This window comes from Apium graveolens, chromosome 4, assembly GCF_009905375.1.
Source record: "Apium graveolens cultivar Ventura chromosome 4, ASM990537v1, whole genome shotgun sequence".
Lineage (NCBI taxonomy): Eukaryota > Viridiplantae > Streptophyta > Magnoliopsida > Apiales > Apiaceae > Apium > Apium graveolens.
The window spans coordinates 221126296-221141846 of NC_133650.1; the positions used below are offsets into that span (position 1 = coordinate 221126296).

At 36.5% G+C, this 15551-nt stretch overlaps 1 protein-coding gene across 1 annotated transcript; it reads right to left on the reverse strand.

The window, feature by feature from the left end:
• Nucleotides 1-795: 795 nt before the first annotated feature.
• LOC141719374 (uncharacterized) lies at nt 796-15349 on the reverse strand. The gene is made up of 6 exons (XM_074521747.1): nt 15049-15349; nt 2489-2688; nt 2120-2344; nt 1712-1906; nt 921-973; nt 796-817 (listed from the first exon to the last, which is right to left on the reverse strand). The coding sequence occupies exons 1-6, from the start codon at nt 15347-15349 to the stop codon at nt 796-798; spliced, it is 996 nt and encodes a 331-aa protein (XP_074377848.1).
• Between the last annotated feature and the right edge of the window lie 202 nt (nt 15350-15551).

A 15551-nucleotide genomic window follows, 5' to 3' on the forward strand; every position in this document is an offset into this window, starting at 1 on the left:
TAAAAGTAATGTAGAAATCTTTTAAGTACGAAACTTTATAAAAGAATAGACAAATACAAATTATACATTCATTTAACTAGAATTATACACATTAAATTATAATAATAATTTAAGAAAATGTTAAAAATAAATATAGCATGTATGATCTCGGTTTATCAACACATACTGACAAGATTTATCAAACCCACATTTTAATTGCACATTATTACTACATACACTATTAAATACAAAATTTGAATTTTTATGGCCAAGCATTAGATACTATAATTAATAACAAATTGACTATAAAAAAATAATGAGACTAGAGTAACAAATATGTTATGCATGAGAAAAATATAATAACATAATATGATTACAAGTGTAAACAATTAAAAATTTTAAATAACTAATTATTAATTACTTAACTTAAACAACAAAATGCTTTAACTACATATGTCAGGTAAAATAGAATACTATTTGTATAATTAGTCCCACTAATACATATTTTATCAATTTTAATAAACCTCAATCAACTAAGTTTTGTGAAAAAATAGATTTTTTATAAGTTTTTACATATTAACAAACTAGCATATTAACAAAGTATAACATAACATGATAATTATTGTGAACAATACACACACATAACTAGTAAATAATAATTAGCAAAACTAGTCAAAAACTAGCAATATTAAAATATACCATATCATTCAATTAATAAAATGTAAAAACCTGATAATCATATAATTTCTTTAACCAACTTTATGGCATAATAAATTAAAAGAAAAACAGTATGGAACATGACTAATTACACCACGACTAATTAAACACCTTGTATCCGCTACAAATAACAATTAATTAAATAATTAAACATGTATTAAACAGTAATCTAACACAATATATAAATATAAAAATAAATAATATAATAATTTGATAACACTTACCTGAATTTAGAGTCTATATAAGTATGTAAAAATGTGTACAAATAGTTATAAACCTGAAAATAAAATGACTAATATTAGTATACAATAGAAATAATAGTCATCTTAAATTATGTAGAAAATTAAATTTTAACTAAACCTTCACAAGATGTCACTTCTTGGAAGTTTTGGCAGGCCTTAACCTAGCTTCCTTGTAATTCTATTTCTCCTCTTCTTAATCTTTAATAACCCAAAAATCTCTTTCTTCTTCTCTTAATCTTTAATAATCCAATATTTAACAGTGACACTCTAGTTACTACTTTTCTGACCTTCTAGCACCTGTTGGTCTAAAGTTTCCTTTCTTATGCACCAACTCTTCTCCCTCGCTCATAAGTTATATAATACTACTATTTTTCCAATCTGTTAGTTGTCGCTCTAAGATGAGTTTTTTGTGAAAGCACTAATACGGTGACATTGTTTATATAATAAGTAGCTCAACAAACTATGAAACTGTTGTCCACAATTTTCTCCACATTCTCCTTTAGCTTTTTAAAATATCTTATCTATTTTTCTTTTATCACGTACCTGGTGGTTTGACTCATATTTAAATTTTAAACAACTAAAAGATAGCTTACAAATTCAAATTTTTAACAGCCAATTATCTAAATAAAACATTATTCATAATTTTGAATTCTAAAATTTATTAATCAAATATTTGCTAAATTATTGCACCAAATAATGTACCAAATAAAATATGGGGTATTATATTCTTCCCTCCTTCAAATAATTTCATCCTGAAAATTCTAGTGAAGTACCTGATTCGAAAAGTTATGGATATCTTGTGCGAACTGAATCCTTAGTTTCCATGTAGCTTCTCGAATATCTTGATTTTTCCATAAAACTTTAATAAAAGAAATCGTGTTCTTGCGCAGTACTCTCTCCTCCCTCGTCATTATAGCTTCAACTTCTTCTTCACAAGACAAATCTTCATGAAATGCATCTAAGGGATACTGAACAACATGATGAGGATGATATACATACTTCCTCAGAACCGATGCATGATACACATAGTGCACCCGTGACAATTGTGGCAGTAAAGTAACTCTATATGCCACTGTTCCAACCCTCTCAAGAATCTCAAAAGGTCATATATACCTTGGACTTAGCTTACCCTTCTAAACAAATCGCCGAATGCCTCTCTGAGGAGATATCTTATGAAAGACCTTGTCTCTTGCTTTAAATTCATAATATTTCCTACCCTTATCAGCATAACTCTTCAGTCTAGAATGAGCTTGTTCAAGTATTTCTCGAGCAACTGCTACATTATCTGTAGTAACTTGGACTAGATCGGGACCCTCTAAAAGCTTCTCACCTACTTCATTCCAGCAAATAGGTGTTCTGCACTTGTGCCCATATAGTGCTTCAAAAGGAGCCATACCAATGTTTTTCTGTCAATTGTTATTAAAAGAAAATTCAACCAAGGGAAAATAGTCATCCTAATTTTCATACCACTCTAATGCACATGCTCGCAACATGTCCTCCAAGGTCTGAATCATCCCCTCTGACTGCCCATCTCACTGTGGATGAAAAACTGTGCTATAGTTCAACTTGGTACCCCATGCCTTTTGAAATCCTTTCCAAAACCTTGAAGTGAATCTGGGATCTCTGTCGGACACGATCGAAACTGGAATCCCGTGCAGTCTAACAATATCATTCCTGCATAATAGCGCTAAGCTCTCCAAGTTCATGTTCTCACGGATTGCCAAAAAGTAAGCAGACTTAGTGAGTCTGTCTACGATCACCCATATTGCATCATATTTCTTAAAAGTCTTAGGAAATTATATGATGAAATTCATGCAAATATTCTCCCACTTCCAAGTAAGTAACCCCAATGGTTGCAATAAGCCACTTGGCCTCTGGTGCTTAATCTTCACCTATTGACAAGTCAGCACTTCGAAACAAAATCGACAATATCTCATTTCATGCAACTCCACCAAAAGTGTTCCTTTAAATTTTAATACATCTTTGTCTCACCTGGATGAATAGAAAATGGTGATCTATGAGCCTCTTCCATCAATTCCTCTCCGAGTTTGTAGCAGGCACACATAGAAGATTATACATCCATAGAATGCCATGATCATCAAAACAAAATCCTGGTTGCTTTTCAGGATCAATATTCTGGACAAGAGATGTTAGTCCCTTAACAATATAGCAAGAATTACAGAAGGGGGGTTGAATGTAATTCTTGAACCTTTTTCTTGAAATAAAAATGTTCAACTCGATTATGGATATATTTGTTTTGATTAGCACAATGCGGAATGTAAACTTGAATGAATCAAAACTTAAGTAATTAAAAACAAGAGTCTTTAAAAAACTTTCTGGTGGATTTAAACAATTCCACCAGAGATATATTTAATATATCGAGAGGACTCTGTGTGCAGAAATGCTCACAGCTGCTTACACAAATAGAACTGCTAAGAACACAGGAAATGCTAAAGATAGTGCTTACAAAGATTTCTCAGTTGTTGTTTCTTAGCTATCTCAGTTATTATTCTATTTGCTACTCTCTTGGTTTTTATATTACCAAGATTACAAAGTCAAAAGAACTGTACAAATATAAAATCTAACAGTCTTGATCTTTGCTGCTTTTCTTCCTCTATTACCTAGTTAATGGGCTTCCACAGTGTACTTGTATCCAACTCAACGGCTGTGTGTCAGCTTTCACTGTTCAACTGATGTTTGAATCTTGATATGATCATCTGTCGACTTTCAGATCATCCGTCGATGACTTGATTGATCATCCATCGACTGCTATGTTAAACATCCGTTGATAGTCATTTGATCATCCGTCGAAGCTTTGTTAAGCATCCGTTGGTAGCTATTTTGGTCATCCATCGAAGCTTTGTTAATCATCCGTTGGTAGCTATTTTGGCACTTGACTTCATTTCACTTATACAGAATTACAAGACACTGCTTATGTACAGTTAATCAACCTATTCTGCATATCTAGTTAAGGTCAACATGACTTATATGCTACTACAGATTCTATACAAAGGTGCATACAACACTGTGCTACAAACTTATTATTACATAAGCTACTCACTCGATGGATAATAAGTTAATCATCCGTCGGGACTATAATGAGTTATCCGTCGGGACTATAATTCTTATCCGTCGAGTGCTACATTATTTCACTAAGTAAAATCTACTTAGATGTTTTGTTTAGGTAATCATCAAGTACTCAACATATTCACAATAATCTCCCCCAATTTATGTCTACTGGAATTGTAGCCATAAATTAAGAGATACTTGATGATAACAAAACATCCTAAACATATATTTTTAAAGATAAGTAGATAGAACTGAAAGTGCTTTAATTAAAAAAAAATGTACAAGGTTTGGCTCACAGTCAGTTCAAGATGCTCCTCTAGTCTGAGCAGATTTTTCTAGTTTCTTGAAGGTCTGGATCTTCTTCCAAGCTTTTTGTTGTTTTCTTCAATTTGATTCTAGAGCTGTCTGTGGAATTCTAATTCATCGGATTCTGAGAGATCTAACATTTCTTGCATATCCAAGAGAGTCTCATTGCTAGAGATACTCAATTGGTCTTCTAATCTGAAGAATCTTCTCACACCCTTGTCATCCATGAATTCCATCAGCCAGTAGGGCCTTAGATGCACTCTTCTCCCTGTGTATGGGATGATAAGAGTTTTGGGTAGTGCATCTTTGGCTCTAACACTCCTTACCTCTTCAATCTTCTTCAATACTAATCTTCTTGCAGTTACATTGAACCCAAAGTTTTTCTTGAAGGATGTATATACTTTGATCAACACAACTTGGCTTTCTTGAAGTATCCTGTGAAGAGGTCACTGAATCTCCCTTCCCCCTTTGTACTTGAACACCAACCTTTCAGGTAGGTTTCTGTATGCATCAATTTCCCTTACCTCATCCAGCTCCTCCAGATAAAGGTTTAGATCTGAGAATTCTTTGATGTCACACAAGTACAAGTAGTCTCCCCTGTTGACCTTGGGTTGAGCTTTGACTACTAACTTGGATTTGAGAGGTGACAGCTTCACTTTCTTGACTGCCCTTGATTTTGTTCTTCTTGGCTTAGTAAGAATTGGCAAGTTGAAGTCAGGAATTGGTAATTTATCCCACTCTATTGGCTCATCCTTTGGCACAATAGGCTCTCCATGTATGTTCATGTAGGGGTCCACCACCCTTATGTCTTCAAACACCACAGAGGGCTTTGATGCTTGAGTTTCAGCTTGAGTGGATTCCTTTGGAAATTGATCTTCCAATTCCTTGTCTACAACATCCAACTTTCTTTTTGTTCTTTTAGCCAGTTCTTTCTTTCTTGGGGATTTCTTCTGTTCTTCAATCTTCTTCTCTGATTCAGTAGCTTGAGATGGTTGAGAGGGAATTTGTTGAGAAGAATTCACAGCTTGTAGCTTGGCCAAGATAGCAAACTGTTCTTTCTTTTGTTTAGACTTCTTTGCATCTAGAGCAGCTTGCCTCTTTTCCTGCTTCAATCTGGATTTTTCTTCTTCCTTTGCATGAGCAAATTGTGGATGTCCAGCTACCACACAAATTTCCTTCCCATTTCTGAATATCTTTGCAATTCTCTTTCTTGAAGCTGAATCAGCGGGATCTTTGTAGAGGAGAATAGATCTTGACAGAAGCTTCTTTTCATCAGGCTTGGGTGTCTCATACACAGAATCCATAGGGTTCTTTAAAGATAACTTTGGATAGTTTGCCCTTGGTTTAAGAATTATCTCAGCCTTTGTAGTCTTGATGCAGGAAGATTGTCCTTTCTCCAGATAGTTCATGCTCATCTCATTCACATTGATTGGCTTGACATGAGAGTGATGGATGGCTGACTAATCTGGTTCCTTGACTAATTGAAACTTTTTCTGTATTTCCTCATCAATCTTTTTCCAGTTGATCAGAGTCAACTCTCCTTTATCAGCATCTTTCAAATTTGCTGCTGCTGCATTTATAAGATCTATAACATCTGCAACTGGTGGCTTGGAGATAGTAATTGAAGGTACAATTACTTTGCTGATTTGAACTAGAAGTTTCTCCCCCTCAGTTGGTCCTTTCTCCCCCTTACTTGATTCTCTCGCCCCCTTTTTGTTATCATCAAGTGGAGGAGTTAGGCCTTGTGCTTTAGCCAGTTGCATAAGAAGATTTGTCTGAGTCTATTGATTTTGAAGAAGTAGAGCCACTGAATTCTCAATAACCTGAACTCTATTCTCCAGCTTGGCTATCATCTTGTCAGAATCTGATTCTCTCCTCAATCTTAGTAATAGATCATGCATGGTACCATATGGAATTATTGAATCCAGCTTCTCAGAGTTATATGTCTTTAAGTCAGCTATCTCCTTTTTCAATTCATCCACACTGAGATTCTGTCTTGAGTGTTGGATCTTCATTAAATGTAAAGAGTCTAGGTGAGCTTGAAGAACAGCCTTGGTACCAGCATCTGAAGCTTCCTGAAGGGCCTGCTGAATAGCTATTACTTGTTTCACCAAAGACACCTCAAATTGCCCAGGTGAAAATTCCTTTGCCCATGCCCATTTAGGTAAACTGAAAGCAGAACTTGGGCCTTCATCTCCCCCTAAGTTCATGCTTCCATCCAAAGAACCAGAGTCATCATCATCAGAATTTACTCCAAATTCTTCAGATGGCTCTCCAGCTTGAGAAGGCATTCTGTTCACAGCAGCTTTATCTCTTTGAAGAGATTCTGTGGTGTGCACTAAATTCAAATTCTGCTCTGCCTCCACATTGCCCTGAGCAACCAACAGTTGATAGGCTGAAACAGAATGAGTAAAAGTGTCAGCATCCAAGGAAATGTTATCAATTACATCTTTGTAATGTTGCTGAAATTGTCTTTCCTTTTCAGCATCATCCACAATCATTGACTCACTAGCAATGGCTGGTTCCATCCTTATTTCTCCAGTACCTGCCTTTCTCTCATAGTCTCTCTTTTGTTGCATCAGGGTCTCACCCTGGCTCCCCACCCTCACACCCTCACCTTCACCTACTAAGGTGGGACTCCTCTCACTCACTTTTGCCAATCCTGAATGAATGGATTGCTGAGATTCACTCTTTTCCTCTCCTTTTGCCTGGGAGCAACCCAGCCTCTCACTCAATTCACTCTCCTCTCTCAGTCCTAAGAGTGATTGTATTACCACCAAAACTTCTGCACTTGAAATTATTGAAGTTTCAAGTTATGCAGAGACACTCGACGGATAAGTGATATTCGTCGGGTGAGTGGTAAAGCTATCCGACGGATAACTGCTGTTAAGCTTATCCGTCGGGATACAATCACTACTCGACGGATGAGCAATATCCATCGAGAGAGTAGAAATGAATGAGGTGGGAAGAGAAACTATTGTTGACTCTGTGTTGATTGAAGTTATTTGAGGCACAGATGTCACAATAGAATCAGAAAGAATTGGCAAGTGAGCCAATAAATCATCTAAAAGATGATGCTCACTTGCACTAGATTTTGGCTTCCCCAACAGAGTTAAAGAAGGGGAATCAGGAATTGAAGTGTTTATCATGTCCACTTCCAGTGAGTTAGTTGGTGAGTATTGTGTTTCTGTGGCTTCTATTATGAGAGATTTTGGTTGTGACTCCACATTTATTGGAGCCACATCAATCTGAATTTGAGAAGGTGCAGGGACTGTGTCTTTAGCACCAGTTTGCACTAAGTGTGTGCCCTGTGCATCCCCAGTTGTTTTTGATTTCTTCTTTCTAGTGTAAGTTTGGTGTGAGCTTGTGTCCCTAACCCTCTTGGCCTGTGCTCTTGGATGAGAGCTTTGTTCAATAGCCACATCCTTTTGGGAGGATGCAGCTAGAAGTGAGCTTTTGTCCTTTTTAAGCACTACAGTTTGTTGGGAAACTGCGGTGTGACTAGGCAGGGATTCACTCAACTCTCCAACCTTATCCTTGGGGTTTCTTTGATGTTCACCCCTTCCCTCACCTATCTTACCCTCCTTCACACTCCCCTCTTTGGCTTTGGTAGTTTTTTGAACTGGTACCTTTTGAGAGATACCAGAGGGAGTTTTTTTTGATTTGGATTTAGAAATTGCAGTTGTTTTGGCAGCTTTGGTAGGCAACTGTTTGGTCATTGTCACAGTTGCCATAGCTATGCCTGAAGTCAAAGAAATAGAAGAGATTGGAATAGTTGAGGGTCTGGATGAACTTACCTCACTTACCTGAGGTGTCAGCATTACAGGAAAATAGAACATTGGCACATCCTTGTGATGGTTGGCTCTGTTCAAGTCTGCAATGATTCTTCTCTCTTGAACCCAACAAGCTAATTTGTTGTTTGGGTTCTCAAGTTCAATCTCTTGACAAAGATGGTTAGCCAAAAGCATAAAAAATCTAGCATAGTTAATATTCTTTCCTCTTTTGGCTAAGTCACCTAGTTTAAAACCTAACTCATACACAACAAGGTCACTAAAATTGTAATATTTGTCTGTAACTAGCATGTATAACATGTTAAGCATGGAAATGTTCACAAAATCAAAATTACTGATTTTTCCACAAAAGACTTTAGTTACTACATCACACAAGTAACTCCATTCCTTCCTAAGACCTAGTCTTCTAATTTCACTTAGTTTTGCAGTAGGAAGTGCATAATGAATGGAATTGAGCATATTGACAATATCAGTGTCAGTGTGTGGTGCAGTTACATTATCATCAGGAATCTTGAAACATGCTTTTATTACATCACTATTGATACATAAATCATTACCTTTGATGGTCAGAGTGATTGTTTTGTCAGTAGAGTTGTAGATTGCTGTTGTCCACATCTCCTCAACAACTTCACAATAAATTGTGGGTGATTCCAGCATGGCAAAACTTAACTTGCAGTTTTTCACGAAGTCCATCATCTTATGATAGTCTTCAGATTGCTGAATCCCCTTATTGACCAAAGCAGTGAAGTTGTTCTTCTCATAGATGAACCCGGTCTGTGACATGATCTTTACTACGGGTGCCATTGTTAGAGAAGAAAAGCTTGAAGAGAAACAGGATTTTTGCTTGAGAGAGAATGAAATAACACAGTTGAATTTGAGAGTGATAAAAGAAAATGATTAGAATGAAATAAGCTTTTATACTTTACTCAAAATCAACGGATAAAAATAATAAAGAGAAGTAAATTACCCAAAAGAAATTACCTAAAACAGTCGTTTTAAAATAAACTGTAAAAATTCTACCCATTATCCGTCGTGTAATGCTTACAAACTGTAAGTATACTCGATGGATAATGTTCAGGAAATTAATGGTTAAGATTTAGACACTTCGACGAATGAGGATAAGCTGTTATCCGTCGAGCTTTAAATACTCCAGAAAAGTAATTAATTTTTATTTACAAATTGTATATCGACGGATGACTCAACTCGATGGATAATGGTCATCCGTCGAGATGCAAATTTTGACTTAGCCAAAATTTTCATCCAAGACTAAAAATTAGTTAAATTTCTGGCTACTTTTCAACTTGCAAGATAATTCAGATAAATTCAAGAGTAATTAAGCATACCTAACTCACTTACCAACCTAGAAAAGGTGGATTCATCCAGTGGCTTGGTAAAAATATCTGCAAGTTGCTTCTCACTTGGAACAAAATATAACTCTATAGTATCATTCATTACATGTTCCCTTATGAAATGGTACTTGATGTCTATATGCTTTGTCCTTGAATGTTGCACTGGATTTTCAGTGATGGCAATTGCACTTGTGTTGTCACAGAAAATAGGAATCCTTTCAACTTGCAAACCATAGTCTAGCAATTGATTTTTCAACCATAAAATCTGTGCACAGCAACTGCCAGCAGCAATATATTCAGCTTCAGCTGTAGAAGTAGAAACTGAATTTTGCTTTTTACTAAACCAGGACACAAGCTTGTCTCCTAAAAATTGACATGTTCCTGTTGTGCTTTTTCTATCAATTCTGCAACCTGCATAATCTATATCTGAATAACCAGTTAGATCAAAACCAGAATCTCTAGGATACCAAATGCCAAGGTTTGGTGTTCCTTTGAGATATCTGAAAATTCTCTTAATAGCTATCAAATGAGACTCTCTAGGATCAGCCTGAAATCTAGCACACAAACATGTAGCAAACATTATATCTGGCCTACTAGCTGTTAAGTATAGAAGTGAGCCAACCATGCCTCTATAACTTGAAATATCCACAGACTTTTCAGTAGTGTTTAGTTCAAGCTTAGTTGCAGTGGCCATGAGAGTTTTTGCAGATGTGCAATCCATTAGATCAAACTTCTTTAAAAGATCAAAAATATATTTAGTTTGACTAATGAATATTCCATCACTAACTTGCTTAACTTGTAAACCAAGAAAGTAAGTTAGTTCTCCCATCATACTCATTTCATACTTGCTTTGCATCAGTTTGGCAAACTTTTTACAAAGTTTCTCATCTTTAGAGCCAAAAATAATATCATCTACATAAATTTGAACAAATATGCTAGAGCCATTCACATTTCTGAAAAATAAAGTTTTATCTACAGTACCTCTTGTGAAGTGATTTTCCAAAAGGAACTTTGATAAAGTGTCATACCAGGCTGTAGGTGCTTGCTTCAGTCCATAAAGTGCTTTCAGTAGATAATAGACATACTCTGGGAAATTTAGATCTTCAAAGCCAGGAGGTTGACTTACATACACTTCTTCCTCCAAATCTCCATTCAGAAAGGCACTTTTGACATCCATTTGATAGACCTTGAAATTGGCATGGGCTGCATAGGCTAGGAAGATTCTGATGGCTTCAAGTCTTGCAACAAGAGCAAATTTTTCATCAAAATCTATTCCTTCTTGGGCAACCAATCTTGCTTTGTTCCTTACTACTATGCCATTTTCATCCATCTTGTTTCTGAATACCCATTTGGTGTCTATTGGATTCTCTCCTGTAGGCTTGGGTACCAGCTTCCATAATTTATTCCTTTCAAATTGGTTTAGCTCCTCCTGCATTGCTACAATCCAATCAGGATCTAACAAGGCTTCTTCTACCTTCTTTGGTTCTTCCTTAGACAGGAAGCTGCTGTATAGACATTCTTCTTGAGTTGCTCTCCTGGTTTGAACTCTGGAAGAAACATCACCAATAATCAGTTCAAAGGGGTGATCTTTTGTCCATTTTCTTGGTTGAGGTAGATTAGCCCTAGATGAAGAGACCTCAATGTTGTCTTGATGTGTGATTGAGTTTTGATTGCTAGAAACTCCCCCTGAGTTTGTGGATCTTTGATTTGAGATTGGGGTGCTTTCTATGGGTGATCTGCCTTGACTTCCTGCTCCTTTTGATAACCCGACGGATGGTGAATTTTAAGTACCGACGGATGAGGCAGGTTGTCTTCCGACGGATAATACAGATTGCCTTCCGACGGATGAAGCGTTATGTAACTCGACGGATGTTGAGTTTTGTGCTTCATTTGTGGTAGATTTGTTTGCATTATCCTTAGACATTGTTTCTTGATCACTCTCATCATCACTTTCATCATTGACCATCTCAACATTATCGAATTTGAGGCTCTCATGGTAATCTCCATCTTTTAGTCCTTCAATCTTTTTATCATCAAACACAACATGTATAGATTCAACAACAATGTTGGTTCTTAGATTGTAGATTCTATATGCTTTACCAACATCATATCCAACAAAAATTCCTTCATCTACTTTAGCATCAAACTTCCCATTTTGATCAGTTTGATTTCTCAGAATATAGCATTTACAGCCAAAGACATGAAGAAAGTTCAGAGTTGGCTTCTTATTCTTGAACAATTGATAAGGTGTCATGCATCTTGCTTGATTAATCAGAGAGATGTTCTGAGTGTAACATGCAGTGTTTACAGCTTCTGCCCAGAAGTATGTTGGTAGTTTTGATTCTTCAAGCATTGTCCTTGCAGCTTCAATAAGAGATCTATTCTTTCTTTCCACTACTCCATTCTGTTGTGGAGTCCTTGCTGCTGAAAACTCATGCAAGATTCCATTTTCCTCACAAAATGCTCTCATGACATAGTTCTTGAACTCAGTTCCATTATCACTCCTGATTCTTCTAACTTTGAAATCAGGATGATTGTTAACTTGCCTTATGTGATTGATGATGATTTCACTAGCCTCATCTTTGGACTTTAGGAAATAGGTGCAAGAGAACTTTGAGAAATCAACTACAATTACTAGGCAAAATCTTTTCTTTGAGATTGACAATATATTGACTGGTCCAAATAAATCCATGTGAAGCAGTTGTAGAGGCTCTTCAATTGCTGAATCAAGTTTCTTCCTGAATGATGCTTTAATCTGCTTCCCTTTTTGGCAGGCATCACACAGTCCATCCTTTGTAAACTCCACCATAGGAATGCCTCTAACTAGCTCTTTCTTTACCAGCTCATTCATGGTCTTGAAGTTCAAATGAGATAGTTTCTTGTGCCATAGCCAACTTTCATCTTGACTTGCTTTACTGAGAAGACAAGTTACAGATTCTGCTTTAGTTGAGTTGAAGTCAGCTAGATACATATTTCCTCTTCTCACACCAGTGAGAACCACTTTGTTGTTTTGATTATTAATCACAACACAGGTTTCTTTGTTGAAGGTTATTGAGTTGCCTTTATCACAAAGCTGGCTGATACTCAACAGATTGTGTTTGAGACCATCCACTAAGGCAACCTCTTCAATGATGACATTGTCCTTTAAAATCAAGCCATATCCCACAGTTTAACCTTTGTTGTCATCTCCAAAAGTGATACTTGGGCCAGCTCTCTCTTCAAACTCTGTGAGTAGGGTAGAATCACCAGTCATGTGTCTTGAACAACCACTATCCAAGTACCAAAGATTCCTTCTGTTTCCCTGATTGCTTGAGGAACTTGTCTCTGTTTCATTAGACTTGGCCATAAGGGTTAGATTGACATAGCTGACATCCTCATCTTCATCCAAACCATCAGCTGCCCAGTCATTCTCTTGTGTAATAAAAGCCCTTTCCTTCTGTTTGAGTAGATCAAAGTATTTTTGCTTATAATCCACAGACTCAAATCTTTTCTTACTGGAATCTGACTTTCTACACTCATTTACAAAATGCCCTGCCAAGCCACATTTGAAACACTTGAATTTTGATTTATCCACCATGTTTCTATTTGGCTTGACAGCTCCAAAGTTCTTCTTAAACTTGAGCTTGGAAAATCTTCTTGAAAGGAATGTTAGGTGCTCATCAATGTCCTCCATGTCATCTTGGCTCAATGAATCTTCACTTTCTGCAGCTAGCCCTTTACCCTTGCTTTCACAGGCCTTTGAAGTTGATTCCACAGCTTCCATCTTCACTTCCTTCTCCTTTTCCAGTTCAGCAACTAGTGCAATGGATCATCCTTTCTTCTTTCCTCTCTCCATTCTTTCATCCTGCTCTATCTCAAGCTCATAGGTCTTCAGAATGCCATACAGTCTCTCCAAAGTAAACTCCTTATAATCTTGTGAGTTTCTCAATGAGACTGTCATTGGTTTCCATTCCTTTGGAAGAGATCTGAGAAATTTCAGATTGGAGTCTTTAGTCTGATAGACTCTTCCTTGCAATTTAAGAGCATTTAGTAGCTTTTGGAATCTACTAAAAATGTCAGTGAGTGACTCACTTTCTTCATTGTGAAAATGCTCATATTGCTGAATCAGGAGCTGCATTTTATTTTCTCTTACTTGCTCAGTACCATCACAGATTATCTGTATTGTGTCCCAAACTTCCTTGGCAGTCTTGCAGTAGATGATGTTATCAAACATGTCTGCATCAATACCATTGAACAGAATGTTCATGGCCTTTTTATCTTTCCTGACTTGTTCAATATCAGGATCAGACCATTCATGCCTTGGCTTTGGAACATATGGTTCATTTCCTGTTGCAGCTCTCATTGGAACATGAGGGCCTTTTTCTATGCAGTCCACATAGGCCTCATCTTGAGAAAGCATATGAAGATGCATCTTTACCTTCCAATGATGGTAATTATCTTTATCAAGAAAAGGAATCTTGACTCCAACATCTTTCTTGTTCATCTTGCTGAATTGTTTTGATCTTTAAACTCTTTATAGATTAAGAGCTTGCTCTGATACCAATTGTTAGTCCCTTAACAATATAGCAAGAATTACAGAAGGGGGGTTGAATGGAATTCTTGAACCTTTTTCTTGAAATAAAAATGTTCAACTCGATTATGGATATATTTGTTTTGATTAGCACAATGCGGAATGTAAACTTGAATGAATCAAAACTTAAGTAATTAAAAACAAGAGTCTTTAAAAAACTTTCTGGTGGATTTAAACAATTCCACCAGAGATATATTTAATATATCGAGAGGACTCTGTGTGCAGAAATGCTCACAGCTGCTTACACAAATAGAACTGCTAAGAACACGGGAAATGCTAAAGATAGTGCTTACAAAGATTTCTCTGTTGTTGTTTCTTAGCTATCTCAGTTATTATTCTATTTGCTACTCTCTTGGTTTTTATATTACCAAGATTACAAAGTCAAAAGAACTGTACAAATATAAAATCTAACAGTCTTGATCTTTGCTGCTTTTCGTCCTCTATTACCCAGTTAATGGGCTTCCACAGTGTACTTGTATCCAACTCAACGGCTGTGTGTCAGCTTTCACTGTTCAACTGATGTTTGAATCTTGATATGATCATCTGTCGACTTTCAGATCATCCGTCGATGACTTGATTGATCATCCATCGACTGCTATGTTAAACATCCGTTGATAGTCATTTGATCATCCGTCGAAGCTTTGTTAAGCATCCGTTGGTAGCTATTTTGGTCATCCATCGAAGCTTTGTTAATCATCCGTTGGTAGCTATTTTGGCACTTGACTTCATTTCACTTATACAGAATTACAAGACACTGCTTATGTACAGTTAATCAACCTATTCTACATATCTAGTTAAGGTCAACATGACTTATATGCTACTACAGATTCTATACAAAGGTGCATACAACACTGTGCTACAAACTTATTATTACATAAGCTACTCACTCGATGGATAATAAGTTAATCATCCGTCGGGACTATAATGAGTTATCCGTCGGGACTATAATTCTTATCCGTCGAGTGCTACATTATTTCACTAAGTAAAATCTACTTACATATTTTGTTTAGGTAATCATCAAGTACTCAACATATTCACAACAAGAGACCACAATTCTCCATCGCCATTTTGAGTTTCCTTAATCCTAGTGACAAGACTAAGCTCGACATGCAAACTTGCTATCATACCAACAGTATCCTGATGATAAAACGTCAAACCAAATTTCTCAATATCACATTGAAGAGGTTGTTGTTGCGTCACCAACGTGACCAAATTTCCAAAATCCTTCCTGCTTAAAGCATCTACAACCTTATTAGCCTTGCCAGGATGATACTGAATGCTCACATCATAGTCTTTCGATAATTCAATCCATTGTCTTTGCCTCATATTAAGCTCGTTCTGCGTGAATATGTACTTCAAACTCTTCTGGTCAGTAAAGATCTCACACTTATCACCATACAAATAGTGTCACCATATCTTTAATGCAAAAATGACAGATGCAAGATCTAAGTCATGCATCGGATAATTCACCTCGTGAGTCTTCAATTGTCTTGAAGCGTAGGCAATCATATTTCCATGTTACATCAAT

Bases quoted from the DNA above. Each gene is read 5' to 3' on its own strand.
- LOC141719374 (XM_074521747.1), bottom strand. From the start codon at position 15,349: ATGAGGCAAAGACAATGGATTGAATTATCGAAAGACTATGATGTGAGC. The intron at 1,907-2,119 runs GTCTTTCATAAG...CATGTTGTTCAG, and splicing joins AATTTAAAGCAAGAGACAAG to TATCCCTTAGATGCATTTCA. The intron at 818-920 runs GTAAGTGTTATC...TGTTATTTGTAG, and splicing joins TATATAGACTCTAAATTCAG to CGGATACAAGGTGTTTAATT.